General features: G+C 43.9%; 1 protein-coding gene across 4 annotated transcripts in view; it reads right to left on the bottom strand.

The window, feature by feature from the left end:
* pde4a (phosphodiesterase 4A, cAMP-specific) overlaps nt 1–21,119 on the bottom strand; it is a 54,635-nt gene that overhangs the window by 14,226 nt on the left and 19,290 nt on the right. The window contains exons 1-6 of one of the 4 annotated variants that reach the window (XM_037792152.1): nt 10,938–12,640; nt 6,890–7,075; nt 6,458–6,494; nt 6,245–6,315; nt 5,405–5,454; nt 4,278–4,390 (exon numbers count right to left, since the gene is read on the bottom strand). In XM_037792152.1, the coding sequence (XP_037648080.1) occupies nt 4,278–4,390; nt 5,405–5,454; nt 6,245–6,315; nt 6,458–6,494; nt 6,890–7,075; nt 10,938–11,131 (651 nt within the window). In that variant the 5' untranslated portion in view covers nt 11,132–12,640. Of the gene's footprint in view, nt 1–581; nt 3,384–4,277; nt 4,391–5,404; nt 5,455–6,244; nt 6,316–6,457; nt 6,495–6,889; nt 7,076–10,937; nt 12,641–21,119 lie in introns of those variants that run through there. The other 3 variants (XM_037792151.1, XM_037792154.1, XM_037792153.1) reach the window with 3 other exon arrangements.

The raw sequence follows: 21,119 nt of genomic DNA, 5'->3' as shown, positions 1-21,119 counted from the left end.
CAGCCTCAGGGTAGAGAGACACACGGGGATGTGGGACGCAGGTGTGGAGGATGGAGATGGACATTATGTGACACTCTGCAATGTACCTGCAGTAAAGACGGCTAGACTACTTCATCACAAAACCCCAAAGCTATCTCTTAGATTTTAAGCAGCTTGGTGTGTCCTCAAAGGACAGAAATGTAGACCAGATATAGAAGGATGAAGAGTGATATTGTCTTTTTGTTTACAGTGCAGCTGCGATGTAGGGACACTGAGCAGAGTTAATAAACTCTGTGCCTTTATCCCTGTTCCCCTTCAGTGGATTCATGTATAAATTATGTACGGGAACACACTGCCTCACAGTTCCTCACAAAGCCACTGTCAAAACCTTCCTTCACCACATAAACTCAGAACAACTGTAAGATTCTCCCTTATAAAATTCACAAAACACCCTAAATAAAACACACATAAGCACATAAGAGTAAGCAAATAAATGAATTGTTAATGCATGCTTGGATGTAACACTTGAAGAGTCCACAGCATCTATCCAAGATGGCCACCGTCAGGCCTTGTTTGCCCTCTGCAAGCTCTCCGAGCCCTACCTGGTCCCACCAGCCGATGAGCCAGGGCCTGGAGCAGGTCTCACAGAACAGGTCCACTAAAGGCGTCCTGCGCTCCGCCGCCGTCCCACTCCCATCCAGAACCCCTCCAGCGGCCGCATCGAGGTCCAGCTCTGCCCCTGCCCTCCCCTGCAGGAGGCTGTAGCTGGAGGAGCGGGGCAGCCTGTAGCCCCCTGGTACAGGCGAAGGGCAGGGGGATGGCGCCGGGTCAATGGCCTCCACCACACCCATGTTGAGGGTGACAGGGGGTTTGGGCCGATGGCACAGGCAGGAGGTGCGGTAGTGGAGCGGAGCGGGGGCGCTGCGGGTGCCCCAGTGGCATGAGGGCGTCGTCAGGGTGTGTGAGGAGAGGCCACAGCCGGTCAAGCCGGGACACTCCAGAGTGACGGCTGCCCCCCCGAGAGGGGGCGAAGGAGCGGGGGAAAGGGGTGAGGGTGCTGGTGCAGACTGTCCTTGCCTACATGCAGCACCCCAAAGCAGGCCACCCAGTCAGTCCAGAGTCAGGCTCCAGCCTCAGTTTGGTCCGAAGATGAGGGTCCCCCTGATGGGCAGACCAGGAGCCCCCTGGATCCGGCTGCTGTGGAGACTACATCTCATCCCATTTGCTGAGCAGACTGACCCAAATCCACAGTCACTGCAGGGTAGAGGTGGATGGGAGCCGAAAGAGGGAAGATGGAGGGAAACGGAAAAGGAGAGGGAGCGAGGGACCGTCTGAAGGGCACAGAGAGGAGATGAGTGGGACTGTGAGAGAGATGTGAACGGAAAAATGATGTTTGCGAGAGCTGCTTGGCAAACAGTAATAAAAAATTTAGATGATGGAGGTGAGAGGGACGGAGTGACGGTGACGGCAGGACAGAAAGATGACCATGGTATCGAGTGATGGGGATGGAGGTACAGGGAGCTTGGATGACAGTGGGAACATCGGGGAAGGAAGAAGAGAGAAACAGATGACAATAGCAAGAGAGAAACAAGGATGGAGAGGATGAGAGAGGGAGAGAGAGAGAGAGAGAGAGAGACAGAGAGGGATGCAGGCAGGCCTGTAGCAGACGGTCAGGCTGGAGAATCACACCAGAGCTGTGGTCTGGAAAAACAGGCTCCCTCTCCCTGCGTCGACTGCCCCTCCCCCACGGTACGGATCCAGAGGCCCGGCCCAGTCCTACCGGTGCATCAGCCCGCCTCACACCGATCCCAGCAACACACCGTCAGTCCACAGTCAGTCAGGCTGCCTCCTGATTGCTCCGTAGCCCGGTCCCCTGCTCCGAGTCAATCCATCCCTCAGCTGGCCAAAATGCCAGAGGTCTAATCCTGCCGCTCCAGGCTGTCGTTCCTCCTCCAATGCTCTGCCTCTTGCGCCATTTCCCTGGATGCTGTAGACAGCTCTCGCAAGCTAATCAGGCAGTGTGGCTGCAGGCGCATGCATGCGTGTGTGTGTGTGTCTGTGTGTGTGTGTGTGTGTGAGTGTCTGTGCTTGCTTCTGCTCTCAGCCTGAGTGCGCATGTGCGACAAGACAGCATGTACGTCTGTCGAAAATATGTGTGTGTGCAAGGGTGTGAGTAAGAGTGAGAGACTGAGTGGGAATATTCATGTGTACCTCCATGTTGGCACCGCACGGAGGATTTCTGTAGCTTAGTTGCGGCTGTGAAAAGGCTGCAACATATTCACAGAGACTCTGTTTACCCCGGGAGACTTCTCTCTGCACATTGCATGTGCACACACAGAAATAGACACGCACACACACACTCTCCTGTTATCTCTCCCTCAGTCCTTTCATCATAAGCCTGTCTGGTAATAAACCATTCATTAATAGTGATGTGCAACATGGGAAGAATTTCCAGAATAAAACAAACAAGGTATCACGCTGCTGTCTCTTTAAGATAGAACACTATTAAAGGAGCATCACCTCTATTTCATTGGTTGTTACACAAACCACATGGCTTGTGGTCAGAGTGGCAAGCCAATGACTAAAAGGGAAGGGCAGACCCTGCTGCTGTTCGATAGCAACCAAGGTTACAGCAGAGACATCAGCATCAGGCCCCGTCCCCCCTCCCTCTCATGTCCTCCATACCCACAGACCGTCACCCTCCCTCTCCTCTCTCTCCCACTATCTCTCCCTATGCCCCCACAAATACAAATGCATGCAGGCATGTAGATGTAGTAATGCAAAATTCACACCAGCATTCAACCTGGCTGCATCTCTTCCAGTTGTAAAACACAAATGCTTAACTCGACATAATGAATGTAACAAATGCCATAAAAGCCCAGAGACGGTTGATCACATTATGTGCTATTAATTATTCATCAATACAATTACAACCACAGGATTGCAAATAAACCCATGGAAACAAATATTTTCAAGACTTACTACTTATAATGAACAACTCTGCAAATTTTCTCAACAATATTTGGGGGAAATGTGTGAAGGTTCAACGTGACAGGTGTTAAGCCAGATGAAGGTTTTTATTAGAGATGTTCCAATACCATTTTTTCCTTCCCGATACCGATTCTGATACCTGAACTTGCGGTATCGGCCGATATTGAGTACCGATCCGATACCAGCATGACAAAAAAATATTTATATACGGAAGCCTTACATGCTGTACATATCGCCGTTTTACTTGTTGAATTTTCCACTGTGAAATATTGCCAAACGGCTGACATTTTCCTCGCTCTTACTACTGTTACCGTTACACTCTCAACTAGCACCACACTGTTGTTGTTCACTATCGCCACGAGACGAACGCAAAGGCAATCAGTTCTTCTTCGCTGCTCTAAAACAATATTTGCCAGCAGCAGCCATGATACATCCAGGGCGACAGCACAGTGAAGGCTGCTGTTTTGGAGCGGTGCAGAAGAATTGATTTCTGATTAAACAAGTTAATTTTCTGGGTTAATAAAGTATGGTATCGGATCGGCGCATAGACTGGTGTACTCGCCGATACCCGATTCCGAATTTTGGGCAGTATCGGCCGCATTTCCGATACTAGTATCAGTATCAGAATAACTTTAGTTTTTACAGCCAAATGCAGTGTATTTTTAACGAGCAAGTTTTACAAAGTACCAGAGCTGCAACGATTAATCGATTAGTTATTAACTATTAAAATAATCGCCGACTATTATGATAACCGATTAATCGGTTTGAGTAGTTTTGTTAGGAAAAAAAAGTCTAAATTGTCTGATTCCAGCTTCTTAAATGTGAATATTTTCTGGTTTCTTTACTCCTCTATGAAAGTAAACTAAATATCTTTGAGTTGTGGACGAAACAAGACATTTGAGGACGTCGTCTTGGACTTTGGGAAACACAGATCAACATTTTTCATAATTTTTCTGACATTTTATAGACCAAACAAATAATCGATTAATCGAGAAAATAATCGACAATGAAAATAATCATTAGTTGCAGCCCTACAAACTACTTATGCAGGTTGTTTTTTCCAATTTACTTTAATAGTTGACCTTGGTGTAGCTGCCTTGTTTGTATTTATTTGTAGAGTGGAAGCTTAAACAGGAACTTATAATGTATTTTGTGATGCAGCTGCAACCCAAAAATAATCACTCCTCATGAACCATGAAATACACAGTTTTGTTCATCAACAAGCCCAGCACCATACTGAGTTCACGTCGAGGCAGAAGGACGGTGAAAGTACAAGAGAACATGTTTGTGTGTGGACAGGTGTGCACCTTGTTGGAGGCCATCTCGCTGACGGAGCGGTGGGTCTGAACGGTCTCCAGCTGGTCCAGACACCAGTCCAGTTCATCCAGAGTCTCCCGAGCCATCTGCTGGTACGTCTCCTCTGGGAAGGACAGACACACACAGACAGACAATGTACAAACAGTGATGAGCTGATTGAATCTCCTCTGTGGCTGTTAAGGTCATGTAGCTCAGTAAGTTAGCTGACAGTTTTCATATCATATATATCATTAACACAGTGTAGTGGGCCTATACTTTGAATTATGATAAGCTGAGTAACACAAAAAGTGTAATTTAAATTCAAAATATATGATAGCTATCAGATTTAAAATTGACCATTTTAATATGCATGCAAAAATAGACGACTAAATTAAAAATAAAATAAGGTTTTTCATTAGTTCTGATATAATAATATTAGACATCTTTATAAATACATTCATTTCTGCTTCCTAAAGACTAGAATTCTCCATTTGATATATGTTTTTTTTTGGGTTTTTTTTTACCTTTATTACATTTAGAAACAGAAATCACAATACAATTTAATAAAGATGTATGTGTGCTCTGCAAACTGATTGTATAAACACAGTCAAACTGGGCTACATTTGCAATTCAGGTTTGAAATCAGCTGAGTAACAAAAAAAATTGTATAATGTTTACATAAATGTCAATTGGACAAACTCTTTGATTGTGCCTCTCAGATAACTGATTAGAACTAAATAAAAATGTGAAGGCACTCACAGTTGAAGCATCTAATTCTGCACAGTAAATTAAACGAGTTTGTGGTCTTGCAATTCTGCAATGTTTTTAAAACTGAATAAATTTTGTTCTCCAAATAAAAACCGTAAAGGTTACAGCATTGTGAAAATGAAGCTTTTCATACATCCGCTCTCTTAACACACATATCTTTGGTAACTTTAGCATTACACGTTGAGTAACTTAAGATCTATGCAGTTCAGTTAATTAAATCCTCAATAATAGCCACATGATGTTGTGTGCAGTCATTTTCATTACTGATGATGCATTCGGGGAGTGTGGGAGCCTTCAGTGTGTCCTCACAGCAGTGTGAGGGGACTGTGGGACTCTTTGGACTAAGAGTTTTAATTAGCTGACAACATACCAGAGAGTGTAGCTTGGGGAACAGTGGGTTGGCTTGTCACTGGTGACCTCCTGTGGACAAACACGTCATTACATGAGAGGGAGAAGCACACACTGCTGCCGCCTGCTGGGGTTCAACACACATTCAGCATCACAGCATGAGGAGGCAACAAAAGGCTCACAGAGGGGGGATGAATATTTTTAGGCATGTTACTCATTTATATGCCCTTAGAAAGAGACAAACGAAGGAGCACAAGTCTAGATTAAAATGTCTTTAAATATCGAATAAAACTGTGAATGTGTACGTTTTTCTTTAAGTGCATAAAAATGCCTTTGTTTCACGTCAAATATTCAAGAATCCAAAAATAGTCAAAGCTCTGCGCTCCTTTTAAATAGCCTGTGTGGTCTAATAATTGTGTAGTGAGGGAGGCATTTTCAGGGCACAACTCTGAATAATTATAGATGCTTTATAATTGCGTTGCTTTATATATCATATTGACGTGGAGTTAAAAGCCTGCCAACTCGAGCTGCATTACAAAGGAGACTAATTTTAGTGTTATTGACCGTCTCTCTCTCTCGTCTGGGTACAGAGTCAGGGTCGTACATCTGATGTTCTCTGCAGCCAGCGAGTTGGAGAGACGCCAAATAATACACCTCACATTTTCCTTGAGCACAGCCTGATGATCGTAAACTGGTTAATCATGATGGCAAAAGTGTTTCCCCACGGGAGCCGGGAGAAGGAGACATCAGCAAACACACACTGCAAACTGAGCAGGCAGTCGTGACGAGTGTAAGTGGGGGGGAGTGGGGGGGGGGGGGGGGGGGGGGGGGGGGGTGGGTGGTCTGACAGCATGATACTGACTTGTTAGTGGGTGTTGTGACATTGGCGAGGATGGTGAAGTTGCTTCTTACAGTTCGTAGGCTGGCCAACACCTGAGGGATGGATGGACAGCGTAGGAGGGAGAGAAGGAGGAAGGAGGGAGGGAGGGAACAAGTTCACTGCACTAATTAGCCACCTTTTCCAGTCGTTTACAGCAATTAAACATGTCAGACAAGGTGCACGAGGAAAACATACCTGAGCGAAAGGGGTGACGATCATGTCTTCGGCGTGCCTGCAGGGCAACAGATGAATGTGAGTGGTTTTGGGCAGCTGAGGCGCTCGGTATTAGTGTTTATATGAGAGGCTGCATCTGTGAGCTGCATGTTTACACAGACCTATGTGGATCTAAACAGAGAAACAGTCCTGAAATACACTAACGAAAGGTTTTGGGGTGTGTTAAACTTACTGCAAAAACAAGCCAGGGAAGCAGAGAACAACAGTTAATGTTAAGAGGATTCATCATGATTTCATTAGCATAATGTTTGCATAATTACAATCATAACCACGGCTGTGTTGATTGGAATAATGTGCAGCAGTTACTGTGGTGTGTGTGCGAGTGTGTGGACACTGCAGGTTTAAGAAACATGTTTAAGTTCGGCCACGTGATGGATCCAGGATGATGCTTACCCCTCACTGTTGATGGAGGAGTTGCGTGACATGGTTTTGGGGGACGTGTCGTAGTCGGAGTCGGAGCGGTACAGGAAGGACTCCCTGCGCTGGCTCTGGGGGAACGAAGGGTGGAGCACCAGCCCAGGACTCGCCTGCGAATCCATGGGACTGCGGCCTGGCGAGGGACCATTCTCTGAATCGAAGCTGAAGGGTTAGAGAGGAAATTGGTTTTGTACATCATTTAATATCTCATCCTAACTCGTCACATACTGACGCTTTGTCAGACCCCTAGGATTCACTTTTGGCAATAAAACCACTGAGTTAAGTTTAGGGGGAAAAAAACATGGTTGGGTTTAAAATGACTTCGTTTGTACAGTGAAAATGAAACTAAACATTGTGAACAAGGGACAAAAACGAACCACTGATTGTAACATGATGGACGGGACACCAACAGCGGTCTCCTGGATGAAAGCCCTGTGTTTGTTGGACCCATCCCCCTCCTGCCCGCCCTGTGTGTGTCTTTAACGCTCTTTAAAGAACGTCACAACACTCCCGGCGCACTTTCTCTGAGCGTTTTCTGTTGCCACAGATGGGTTTACATTGTAGTTAATGGAAAGCTCAGTGCGTCTCATACCGACGCTAAAGGGTGCCTTAAGCGTCTAACGACGACAGCCGTGACAAAGCGTCGGTATTTGACGTCCTGGGAATGAGAACGGGCTGATAATTTTGGTGTTTCTTTTGCTGCTACTTCTCTTATCACAAGCCACGGAGTCCATCCTCCTGTGGTGTTTGTGGTTTCTTAGAGAGGAAGTTGGAGAAAGAGAGATGTGACAGAAGCTACAGCGTGAACCCGAGCAGCTTTGACACTCTGAGGTGCTGTTAGATTGGCAGACAGCCAGCGGGCAGCCCTGAGAGTTAGGACTACACTTTACTGACAAGTCATATTTGAGAGCAAGTCATTCAACTGAGCAAAATGAGCCCCATCAACTGCAGCGTCTCTCTGGGCCAAAGGTGTCTGTCTGAAGACAAGAGTGAGTGAGATTTTTTATTTGGATTCAAATCTCTTTAAGGATAGGGCTGTCAATCACACATTTTATCTGTTCAAAATGTACCTTTAAGGGAGATTTAACAAGTATTTAATACTCTTATCAACATGGGAGTGGACAAATATGCTTGTTTTATGAAAATGTATGTATATATTTATTATTGGAAATCAATTAACAACACAATACAATGACAAATATTGTCCAGAAACCCTCACAGGTACTGCATTCAGCATAACAATATGCTCAAATCATAACATGGCAAACTGCAGCCCAACAGGCAACAACAGGTGTCAGTGTGTCAGTGTGCTGACTTGACTATGACTTCCCCCAAACTGCATGTGATTAAGTGGGAATGTCTGTAAAGGGGAGACTCGTGGGTACCCATAGAACACATTTTCATTCACATATCTTGAGGTCAGAGGTCAAGGGCCAAAATTTATGTTGGAGCGTTATATAACGCCTTCACAACAAGCTAGTATGACATGGTTGGTACAATGGATTCCTTAAATTGTTTAGATTCACCTGATGCCAGTATCTTCACTGTAGCTTTAAAACTGAGCTGCTACAACCTAAAAATCGCAGGTTGCATTAATGCGTTCAAGAAATTAGTGGCATTAAAACAAATTTGCGTTAACACGTTATTGCGTTAACTTTGAAAGTCCTACTTTTAGGAGGTAGTCTTTTAAAGGAACAGCGTGTCACATTTAGGGGAATCTACTGGCAGAAATGAAATATGATATTAATAAGTATGTTTTCTTTATTGTATAATCATCCTAAAATAAGCATTGTTGTGTTTTCGTTACCTTAGAATGAGTCGTTTATATCTACATGCAGCGGGTCCTTTTCACGGAGCCCGCCGCCATGTTTCTACAGCAGCCCAGAACGGACAAACCAACACTGGCTCTAGAGAGAGCCATTTGCATTTTCAAGGTTTCGCGTTGGCCACCGTAGTTCTCCTACACGCTCTCATCCCAACACATCACATACTGCTGCTTTGTCACGCCACTTGGTGTAACTTTGGCAACAAAACCACTTAGTTAGGTTTAGGAAACAACATGGTTGGGCTTAAAACTACTATGTTTGTAAAGTGAAAATGTACCTGTACGTTGTGAACACGGGACGCAAACTATCAGCTGATTGTAACGTGAAACTTAACAAGGGATACAAACAGCGTTCTCCTGGATGAAAACCCTGTGTTTGTTGGACCCATCCACCTCCTCTCCCGACCTCCCAGTGTGTTTCTTTCACTCTTTAAACTTCCGACTTACTTTTCTCTGAGCCCTGGGAATGACAACGAGCTGGTAGTTCTACACGCTTGGCACATGGGAGAAGTTTCAGTTGGTTGTAATCTGCAACCTCACCGCTAGACGCCAACAAATCCTACACACTGCACCTTTAAGACCACTTACATATATTAAGACTGATGCTGTATATACCACATATATATAACATCCAACCCAGAAGTATTCTGCCAGCAGGTTGCCCATTAACATTAAACCTGAAACTAATCTGTCAGATCCACTCAAAGAGCGAGCTCAGCCAAAGAGGACACGGCAACATGCTGCTCAGGTTACACTCGTCTCTTTGTCTCCAACACCTGCAGTCATCACGCCTTTATTTTCCAGCAGCCTTCAATAAAACTCTGCAGTCCAACATTTTCTGAGATGAGAAAAGATTCGATTTCGCAGCTAAGAAATGAAGTCATTATTGATCGAATGGGGTTTTAGAGTTTGGCAAGAAAATGATGGACAATTCCGTATTAACAGATACCAACTTATCTGACAATATTTGTGAAAATTATACAGCTTGAATTGTTTGTTATACAATAAAAACAGCTACACGACTACATATATTCACTGATATATAATCATCTGAATCTATAATTGTCACTTCCAGGCTGCTGTCAGATGTTGGGATGATAAGGACAGATGGGGAAGCAGGTTGCTGTGTAGCTGCAGCATCTATTTTTAATGTAGGATAACTTTTATCTCCACACTTCTCTTTAAACTTCTCAAACTTCTGTCGTCAACACAGTTGTGAACGGTTTTGACTTCTAAAATTAAGTGTGAAGCGTGATATTTTTAGAATTTACTTCTAAATTGGCCAATTAGGATCCACTCCTCTCCCCAGAAGGCTTTGTGTACACGGCTACAGATCAAATTATCATTAAACAAGTTTCCCCGGTAATGAAAAACACATCAAAAATGTCTGCCAGGGGGAACCCTCTGCAAGCTGCACGAGCTAATCCCCGCTTTTATTTTTTTTTGCAAACTTTGAGAGTAATTATGAGACTTCAGCATTCTGAATTCAACACTTCCATAAAATCTAATCCATCTGACTGTGGTTATTACAGTGTGTGCCTGGAATAATTTATGTTCATAATGCTCATCTGAACTGATGCAGAACAATCACAAATCACCACATCTTCTTCTTAATAGAACAGATATGTATGCAAATAATTTTATAGGGACGTACATCTGATGTTTTCTGCAGCCAGTGAGCTGCAAATAATGCACCTCATATTAATAATGAATAAAAGCAAATATTTAAATAAAAGTAATAATACTTTTTTATTTTTTATAGTTTTTATTGTTATAAAAAAGAATACATCTCATGTTAATAATTAAAGCAAATATTTAAATAAAGATCATATATTTTTTAAAAGTTTTTATTTTTATAAAATTAATGCATCTCATATTAATAATTAATCAAAACAAATATTTAAATTGAAATAATAATATATTTTAATAGTTTATATTTTTATAAAAAATAATGCCCCTCATATTAATAATTAATCAGAGCAATTATTTAAATACAAATAATAATTATTTTATTTTAATAGTTTTTATTTTTTTATAAAATAGTAAAATATATCAAACAGATCTAAATTACTTTATATAGCGCATAGATTTCAAAAGTGGCAGATAAAAGTGTCAGGCAGTGGAAAAAAAGTTATTTTCAGACCCTGGGTACGTGTTAGTTAGTGAGGACTGGGTCAAACTCTAGATCTTGAACTGTACCTGCATAAACAGTGAGCTGAGCGTCTGCGCTCCTGAATGCTGCGGTTCAGTTTCATGCGGCGGAACAGAGCCGAGCCGCCGTGTCCTCGAGCCTGATCCATCGGTGACACAGGTGAGGTGAGAGAGGGCGCAGGAGGTGGACCCTCCGGACTCTCCCACAACCTCAGCTGTCGTGTCAGCTTCCTCTGACTCATCGCTGCCAGCTCTTTGGCCCTGGTGGAGCCGACCAGTTTGAAGAAAGAAAACTCCCCCAGCCTCCACTTAAAAGCGGCTGCCTCTCTCTGTTTGGCTGCCTGCCTCCCACGCAGCCCCCCTCATCGACTCTTTAGTGCGTCGACTCACGTCTCAGGCAGACACAACCGCCAGCACCTGCCCGTACGTGGTGCACACTGTCCTCAATGCAGAGCGAGATATCTAATAAATAACCAGGCCTGATCCCCCCACCCCCCTTTAGTCCTGCTCTCCCACGTATCTCATGCCAGAGGAGTCAAAGTGCATAAAGCATGCACATCCTGCACTGTGTAATCCTCAGGGCCCTGCAGGTTGCTTAAACTCCAGCGCGTCGGTTTGTTCCTTGGATTTTATGCAGGTCTCCTTAATCCTTCTCTGTGCAGGTCTGTTTGAGCCTCCCAGACGAGACCTCTTCTGATATTTCACCACCTCAGCTCTGTTTGCTTGCTGCTGCTGCTGCTGATGCTGCTGCTGGGACCAGCCAGCCCAAACTGGACCTCTGTCCCCATCTGGTCTCCAGGTTGCTGCGTTTCACATCCTCTAGAGACACCCGCGCTTGCAAAAACAAACCGTGATGATCTCTGTTAATTAGGCAGCCTCTCTTTGCCCTTCACGTTGTATCTATTACTTTTTTTATCTCCTCCCCCCCCTGATGCAAGCTATGTGCTCTCACACACTGTCCTTATCTCACTGCTCGCAGTTCCTCTGCAGCAACAGGAAGAGTAGCGCACAACAGAGTCTGTGTGTGTAATGAGGATTTTTGAAGAGAAACAACCCCAGAAAAAGAGGGAGGAAAGAGAACACGCGTTGACTCATGCCCCTGTGTAAATGTTTACATGTTCTACTAAACAGCGTGCAAGGTTTGCGCCCAAAACATGTCTTATTTTGACATCAACAGCCTTGCTCTCACCAAACAGCACTTTCCTTGGCCTTTTAGATGAGAGCAGACACAGTGATGCCTTAATATTCTTCCACGAACAACAATTAGACCATGAAATAGCTTTCAAACAAGGTGCATTAGGTCAACCACGACTAATTCAGTGATGACATCCGAGATAGCAATGGTAGACAGCCTCAAGCAGGACTTTTTTTTTTTTTTTTTAACACATATTCTCAACACTGCAACTCAAAATGCAGAAATATCTGACTGCAGTGTTAATAATAAAAAACTGTGCTGGAGCCGTTGAGCCACTGCAGGTATCAGGTTTGCTGGCAGCTCCTGAGGTGTTATTATTATTGCTTTAATAATAAGAAGGTATTGGATTAACAGCAGGGCAACTATAACGTATTAACACCGGAAATACTAAAATGGCATTTGGAAACAACAAGTGTGGCAATTTCCTTTTAAAGAGAGAACTAGAACTTCTCAGTACTGATTGCACATCTTACCACTTTATTTCCTGTGACACTGTCTAATACTCCACATCTTCACATAGATATTATAGCTACTTAACAGACTAACTAAACTGTTTAAAGGACCAGTGTGTAACATTTCGGCAGATCAATTAGCAGAAATGGATTATAATGTTCATAATTATGTTTTCATTAGTGTATAATCACCTGAATCTAAGAATTGTTGTGTTTACATTAGCTTAGAATGAGCCCTTCATATCTAGGAGCCGGTCCTCTTCATGGAGTCTGCCAGGTTGCTCCACCATGTTTCTACAGTAGCCCAGAACGGACAAACCAAACACTGGCTCCAGAGAGAGCCTTTCACGTTTTTAACGTGACCTGAAGGTCACCATTGATTTCCAACGCACTTGTGAAACTGTGGTCTGACCGCTGTCTGACTTCCGTTGCTCTTAAAGTAGTGTTATCATGGTATGGATGGCCTCTGAGCGAGGAAAACGGCGTTGCAACAGTTTTGCACTCGGCGGCTCACATTACCGCAGTCTTGGAAAGGGAGGAGTGAGCGGAGGGGTACTCAGTCGGTTACAACCGCAACCATACCACTAGAAGCTGCCAAATCACGTTTTTTTTAATTTGGACATAAACAAACTTTTAATATACAGAAAACAGATAATATGAGTAATATAGAGGTAGGCCTATATGGTGATTTCTTTAAAATGACATAACAATAGCCAGCCCGTTCTTATTTCCAGTGCCACAAATACCGACATTCTGTCATGGCGTTTCGTCAGCGTTCGATACTACCGCACAAGGCACCTTTTAGTGCCGGTATGAGAAACACCGGGCTTTCCATTAACCACAATGTAAACCTATCTGTGGCAACAGTAAACGCACAGAGAAAGTGCTTTGGTGACGTAGTTTAAAGAGCGAAAGACACACAGGGCGGGAGGGGAGGTGGATGGGTCGAACAAACACGAGCCTTTCATCCAGGAGAACGCTGTTCGTGTTCCGCGTGTTACGTTTCACTTTAACGTTACAATCAGCTGTTCGTTCATGTCCCGTGTTCACTGCGCCAAGTGTCATTTTCAATGTACAAACAACAATGTCATTTTAAGCCCAACTATGTTGTTTTTTTCCTGTACCTATAGTGGTTTTGTTGCCTAAACCTAAGCAAGTGTTTTTGTTTAATTCACAACGTTAAGTACGTGTTTACTGCGACCGAAAAGTCACGCCGTCTGGTCTGACAGAGCTTCAGTATGTTGTTGAGATGAGAACGTGTTTCAGTTGTTTTTTTTACTTAACTTTTATTAATCCATGAAGGCAGACACGTACCCAGACAAACATTTACAAGCAAAGGAGCTGTTTAAGACTATGTTTAAAAAAAATAATACAAAAAATAAATAAAAGTCATAATAAAATATCTTTTATGCCTAAGTAATTAAGAGGAATTCCTATTAAAATGTGTGTTTATTTTAATGTCTGTGCTGCAGGCTGAAGTAAATCAATAAGAACAGATCAAACTCTCCAGCATCACCTGCTGCTGATTCTTGATTAAACCTAATTCTTAATTTCTGCTTGCATGAGTGGAAACTCACTCCAAACAAGTTTTTGTTTTCGGTAGCGGGTCTAACCTTTAGTCAGTGTTTGGAATACAGATTCGGTATTTTAAATTATGCGTGCAAGTGTGTTTGTGTGTGAGAGAGAAAGTGTGTGTGTGCCGGCACGTCTGCGTGACAATTGTGTGTTTGTTTGTGACTGAAACACTAAAGAGGGAAGATATTCAAACTTTTGCGTGTCACGATTTGAATATACACTGTGCACATACCAAATGAGAGCACAAATGAGACGGCTGGTGAATAGTATCTGTTTTTCCCCTCAGCCTTCTTTTTCTGCAAGAGCAGCAAACCAAAAAAGAAAAACCTGCTGCATGAATTCAGTGTTCCACCTTTCAGCGAGCGGCTTAAAGCCCGAGCACAGCGAAGAACACAGTGAAGGTAAGATGCCTTGTCAAGCTGTTTCCTCCTCCTCTCCTCCTGCCTTCCTCTTTCTTCTGAGGCTCGCTTTTCCCTCCCCTCTTTTCCTGGGAGAGAGTAACTATCGTTTGTTTATAACGCAGGGGGGGGGGGGGGGGACGGATGGAGGAGCTCGTCTTGGAAAGTCGCTTATGAAAAGGCCTCACATACACACACAGTGTGTTTGAACAGTGCCTTTCAAAGACACACTGTGGAAAAATGTCAAGAATTATAATTCACATGACAGTTACTATTGTAATCTCTGGAGAGCTGATGAGGAGACAATTATTCTATCTACTATTAAATAGTCCCAGCTCGATAATAGCTGGTGAAACCTCTCAAAGTGACTCATGTGCACACACATGTGGACGCACACACAACTTGGAAAAACACACCCCCATGGTGCACTTCAGCACACACACACACACACACACACAACACATTAACGCTGAAGCTCTTTTGTTTCATCTAGATGCATGTGCACACACACAGACCGTACACAGGGTGATGATGAGCCGAGCTGTGGGCAGCTCTCTTGGTCTCATTGTGTGAAAGCAGAGTCCCTGGAGTGTATCGCTGCGGACAATGACATGATGATCAGAGGTTTCAGAAGGAAGGGGATTTGTGCCGGCTGAGTGACTCCTTCTTACGGAAGATAACAAACCGTCTCTGTCAGGATGGAGAGAGGAGCACGTTAAAGTCTCTCATGTAGCCCCGCTACCTGAACTGCCTCGCTCTGTTAACTCAGCGCGGCTCGGTGACGCACGCCAGAGACAAACCTATGGTAATGGATATGTTAACAACGTGATTCATTTTTGCGTGACTGGGAGACATGGGCACTGACTTGGAAAATGTACAGCTCATTTGTCGCATGTGCAGCAGCTGTGTGACATCGAGCTGAATTGGATTTATAGAGAGAAATCTTACACACCGGTATTACTGTGATACTTATTATTAAATTACAGCTGTGCATCTTCTCACAGAGTGTGCAGAGTAAGCCGGGGAAATTGAACTGTTCTGCAGCGGCACTTCATTTTCTCTTTTCTCTGCTTCTGCAACAAAAGGGGGGAGCTTGATTTCATGTCATTAACACGGCAGGCTTCAAAGGGCTTTGGAGCTCCGAGTCAATGCAGCGATTAGTTTAATTAAACCTATAAGTCTGTGTGAGAGTGTAGAGGAGATGCGCATACATCCCCTCCATTGACCCAGTCTTGCAATCGATTATTCATTAACAATCATCACGGGGAAGCCCCCAAATCCCCCCCCCCCTTTCCCATCCATCCTGGCTGGCTGCTGCCACATCAGCATTTTCCAAACAGTCTGGTTGGTGTCAGCTCTTCTTTCCCTGCATGCATCACACTGTACGGTACCGTTAATCAGGCCTCTCTGAGGGGATGCACCGATCCTTATATCATTTAACCCCCTTACCGTTCCGCCCTCTTTTCAGAGGGGTAGGATGGGGGACAGCGGATGTTCAGGGGAGATAAATAGTCAACAGTAGATGTCACATAGAAGTGGTGTACATCATCTGAAAGCTGGGAACCCGAAGATTAAGTTGAGATGCAGCTCAGTACCATGTGTCAAGTTGTTTTAGTCATTAATAAGAAATAAAAATGAATTAATAAATTAATTAATCAATTAAAATAAATTGTGAAAGTGTATAAGAGCGTAGAACCTACAGTAACGCCTCTACGCGACAAGCCCCAAGGAAGAGCGCCGGTTGTTGATCCCAATTCAGTCACGTGATGCCATTGGGCCCAAAAATACTTTTTCCCATAGACTTACATTGGGAAAGAGACGTCTGTATCTCAATTTTTTTTGAGGTGAATCAACTTCCCAGTACGAACACTCTAATAGCCCTTATTTAAATCATTAGGTCCTAAAAGTTGTAAAATGCACTAATAGCCAAATCCAGAGTTATTTTCTTTCCTCCGTTCATGTGAATGAGACCCAGACCGAGGCTGGAGCGAGGGCTGGGAGGCGGAGTTAGCAGACCGTGACGACAGCATGACGGTTGTGATGCCGTGACCGAGCCATGTGACCGAGCGGACGCTACTGCTCCTGCTCCATGGGCCCAATGGATGCGGAAGATCGCCAGAAGATCCGGGTACTTTTCCAGTCGGAGGTCGAACCATTGTGGCATCATGTGCCACAGAGCAACTTTCATAGGAATGAACGGGAGCTCGCCTCCAACGCTGTATCCAGTTCTCTTAATACATCCATCCTCCATGATTGCAATCTGAACCATCTCCCCATTTTCATTCACATATCTTGAGTTCAGAGGTAAACAGACTTGGTACCAATGTATTCCTTAGGCTTTGTAGTTTCATATGATACCAGTATCATCACTCTAGCTTGAAAACTGAGCCCGCTACAACCTCTGAAAGACAGAATAGCGGCCCGCCGGTGGAGTTTTAAGGGGTTAAGCTACTTTAAAAAAAAAAAATCAACACACACTCTCACAGTCAATCTCTTCCCCTCCTCACCCCCTTTTCTTCATTCTCTTCAGTTCACTAAGTTAATGATTAACCTGCCTGAGTCCATCACCCTCTCTCTCCCCACCACACACACACACACACACACAGTCCGTACGCTCAGCTCAGTAGAGAATGACAGTTATTTCCTGCCCCCGCTTCCTCCTCTGCCAAGCAAGCACAGATGCTTATTTCCACGTGCAATTTCAACCCCCCCCCTCCCTCCTCCAGTACTGCCCCCACCCACCCATGAGCTGTGCCTCACCCAGGCATTTAGCACCTGGCTGATTGCTACCAACGTGGGGGTGGCAGTGAGAGGGGAGTTGAAGGGAAGAGAAGCTGGGACTTGCAAATTGGGAAAGGGTGCTACTTTTATAGGCTGACCATGTAATCACAGCTGTACTCCATTGCTGTAGCGGTTGAATCATCCGCAGATCTATCGAGCGCATTAGGGGGGTTTATTATGAAGCACTCTCAGGCTGGCTGGGGCATGCTTTTAGGGCAACATGCCCGTAACTGACACATCTCAAATGACATGTCCAGTGCAGGCTTGCCATCGCCGCTTGCCTTGGCTTGCCCTTTTGTGCCTCTCAGGCAATCACTAGAGGGATAGGAAGACAGAGGCACGCTCAAGACTGCTTCCATTTTAATGTCGACATTTACAGTACGATGCACAAGAAGGGAGAGTGCTGGCGCCACGCCACATGGGCAAAGAGAGGGCATCTGGCCACCGGAGCTTCACAGAGCCGGGATGAGAATAAGGCAATGACATGCTTGGAGGAGGGGGAAATACATGGCAGGCCACTGGAGCAGAAATAAACAGTGTGACAGTGACAGGTTGGTCAGTAGTCACGCAGTTAAATCTGATCTTCAGTGAAATCAACTCATCTATTGTCACTAATTCGATGTAATTAGTTCAAGATTAAATCATTTCAGAGCTTATAATCATGAACTCAAGCTTTGTGACTTCTTGCAACCTGGCGGCTGAACGCTCATTAAACTCATCAACTATATGTTGGCCGAGAAACATCATTATCTTATTAGCATATTGCCCAGCATACATTGCATTCTGCACAGAAACTCTCCCTTTACACAGTTTGAATAGAGTTGCATGATGGAGACTTGTTATGAGTCTTTTCATGCGTGCATCTCAGATGAGTCAGAGACATTTTCTCAGATAAAAATGAAAACAATACCAACCCAGATGAAAACTCAAATCCACATCAGCCCCAGCTACCCTCATACTCCAGTTTATTAGTCAGAAGAGCTGCAGTGAGATCTACATGTCAGTACTAGTACTGGACTGAATGTGGCTGTGCACAGTTTGTGCATGGCGTTTTACATCAATACTGAAAGGATTGACTTGAAACTCTTAGCTTACTGTAGGTTTATCTTTATGTGAATGTCTGGTCATTTTGTAAGCAGAGTAAAGCCCCTTTCCCACTGGGCAAAAAAACAATCTAGCACCCACTAACATCTGGCTTTTGTCTTTGGAAGGAACGGTTATAATCTGCATTCATTTCAGGACAAATGACTCTGCAGCAGTCCCGGGTATTTATCGGCTCCAGCTTCGATCGGCAGTGATGGAAACATGGTGGACACGCTAATTTTTGCCCCTTTTCCAGGGTGTGATGCTATGTTACGTGCATTAAAGTGAATATATAATAAATAAAACCATGGATTTAGAAAATTATTAGAATTTCTTAACATAGAAAACATCCTCAAAGCTACCAGACTTCAGTCAGACAACAGTAATTTTACCTCGCTGATCGTCGAAACACTTAATTCAAACTTGACAGAGACAAAATAAAACTCATTACAACCATCTTTGTTAGTCTTTCCATTGTTCCAACAATCACCAACTCCGGTTTGGTGAAAATAAACCCTTAATTCACAGTTACAGTAGATGTTAAAAGAAGCAGCTGTTATATGCACTCCTCAAACCTACCAGACTCCTCTGACAGAAACAGTAATTGTACCTCGCTAATCATCAAAATACACTTCACACAAACTCAGCAGAAACAAATTAAAACTCATCAAAACCGTCTTTGTTAGTTTTTCCACTGTTCCAACAATCACCAGCTCTGGGTTGACAGTTTGAAAGAGACTGAAGAAGTAAAAAAAAAGAAGTAACCACCGTAATATTTTACTGCTTACTAACCATGTTTTCTGGCGTGTTTGTGACGTTGAATGTGACGCATCAAAGAAAAAAAAAGAAAAGGCATACTTGACTACTGGCAATGGGAGAGAATTCCATCACCTTTTCCTATGTTTAAAAAGACATATACGCTGTAATTTTGGTGGAAAAAGGGAAGGAGGTTTCTACAGTGCAGTGGCCCTGACCTCCCTGACCTCTCCGCTGCCCTCCCCCCCCCCAGCTGTCTGCTCCTGGCGTCGCCTCTGCCACCCATCCAGCTCTCCACTGCGCTGTGGTCAGATCACAGAGCCGGGGATTACAGCAGATTATCCTGCCCACAGGATCACCGACCCAACTCCGGGCGGCCGAACACAGACGGCCGTTCCTCAGCCTCTGAAAGTGCAGAACGCATGCCTTTCAGGAGGAACCCGGAGGGATTGGCCGCAATCACACACCTGGCAAATGCCACAGGAAAGGGATTTATTTTATGGGCTACACTAGACAGGATAATCAGCCTTTATTCCGCACAGCAACAGGCCCTCCACGTATTGAAAGGACACCCACCGCCAGCCCTCCTAATCTATTAATGCACTGTGCAAAATGAATTCCACCCGGATTAAGTGATTCACATTAGACACACAAAGCTCTTAGTACAGTGGTTTCTTTCACCTGAGGAATTTGGGCTTCGTTGCTCTGTGTATTGTCTTACACTCTGTATTCTTCGAAACCCACCAGAGGAGTCCGTCACTTTACATCACATCAGCAGATCTCTGAACTCCACAAACCCACAGGAGTCTCTCCTCAGGTGGAGGTCGACTTGTTCTGTCACCGCCGTGTCTGCTTCACACGTTGCTCTACTTCCAACTCTGTTTAGATGCAACTTTGTGACACGGCCTACTCTACTGCACAGCGCACAGCGCACGGCTCATGTGGGTTACATTTTAAATGCATCAACAGAGTGCAGTGAGAAACTATTAAAGGGCATTCATACATTTTTATTGTTGTGCTGGTTCTGTCCTCCAGCTCACTGGATGACACTGTGAGTTTTAGGTTAAAATCCAGACTTGCTTTAATATCTGGGTGTTTACGTCGATGGACTTTGTGGAAAATGATGCCTTTTTTTGTCAAACTAATTTTAGAGGACAGAAAGTAATTCAACAAGTCAGAATAAACTGTCATATTTAACATTTTGATGCAAACCCTTGCAGTCATAACACCCTTTTCCCGCCAAAATGTGCGCGTACATGCAGGTTCTTTAAACACGGGGGAAAAAATATAGTTTTTATCTGTTGAAAATGTACCTTAAAGGGAGATTTGTCAAGTATTTAATACTCTTAGCAACATGGGAGTGGGCAAATATGCTTGCTTTATGCAAATGTATGTATATATTTATCATTGGAAATCAATTAACAACACAAAACAATGACAAATATTGTCCAGAAACCCTCACAGGTACTGCATTTAGCATAAAAAAATATGCTCAAATCATAACATGGCAAACTGCAGCCCAACAGGCAACAACAGCTGTCAGTGTGTCAGTGTGCTGACTTGACTATGACTTGCCCAAACTGCATGTGATTATCATAAAGTGGGCATGTCTGTAAAGGGGAGACTCGTGGGTACCCATAGAACCCATTTTCATTCACATATCTTGAGGTCAGAGGTCAAGGGACCCCTTTGAAAAATCGGCAATCGCCATTTAGTGCAAGTTTGCAGCGTTATATAGCCTCTTTTTCGACAAGCTAGTATGATATGGTTGGTGGATTCCTTAGGTTTTTTTGTTTATTAGGATGCCAGTATCTTCACTCTAGCTTTAAAACTGAGCCCACTAATCTAAAAATCGCAAGTTGCGTTAATGTGTTAAAGAAATTAGTGGCGTTAAACGAATTTGCATTAACACGTTATTATCGCGTTAACTTTGACAGCCCTATTGATATTATTTAATTGATGCGAAAACAAAGACATTTTAGTGTTTTAC

Source organism: Sebastes umbrosus, chromosome 14 (assembly GCF_015220745.1).
Source record: "Sebastes umbrosus isolate fSebUmb1 chromosome 14, fSebUmb1.pri, whole genome shotgun sequence".
NCBI classification, from domain to species: Eukaryota; Metazoa; Chordata; class Actinopteri; order Perciformes; family Sebastidae; genus Sebastes; species Sebastes umbrosus.
The sequence above is the reverse complement of the archived record's forward strand: the minus strand, read 5'-3'. Positions and strand labels throughout refer to the sequence as shown.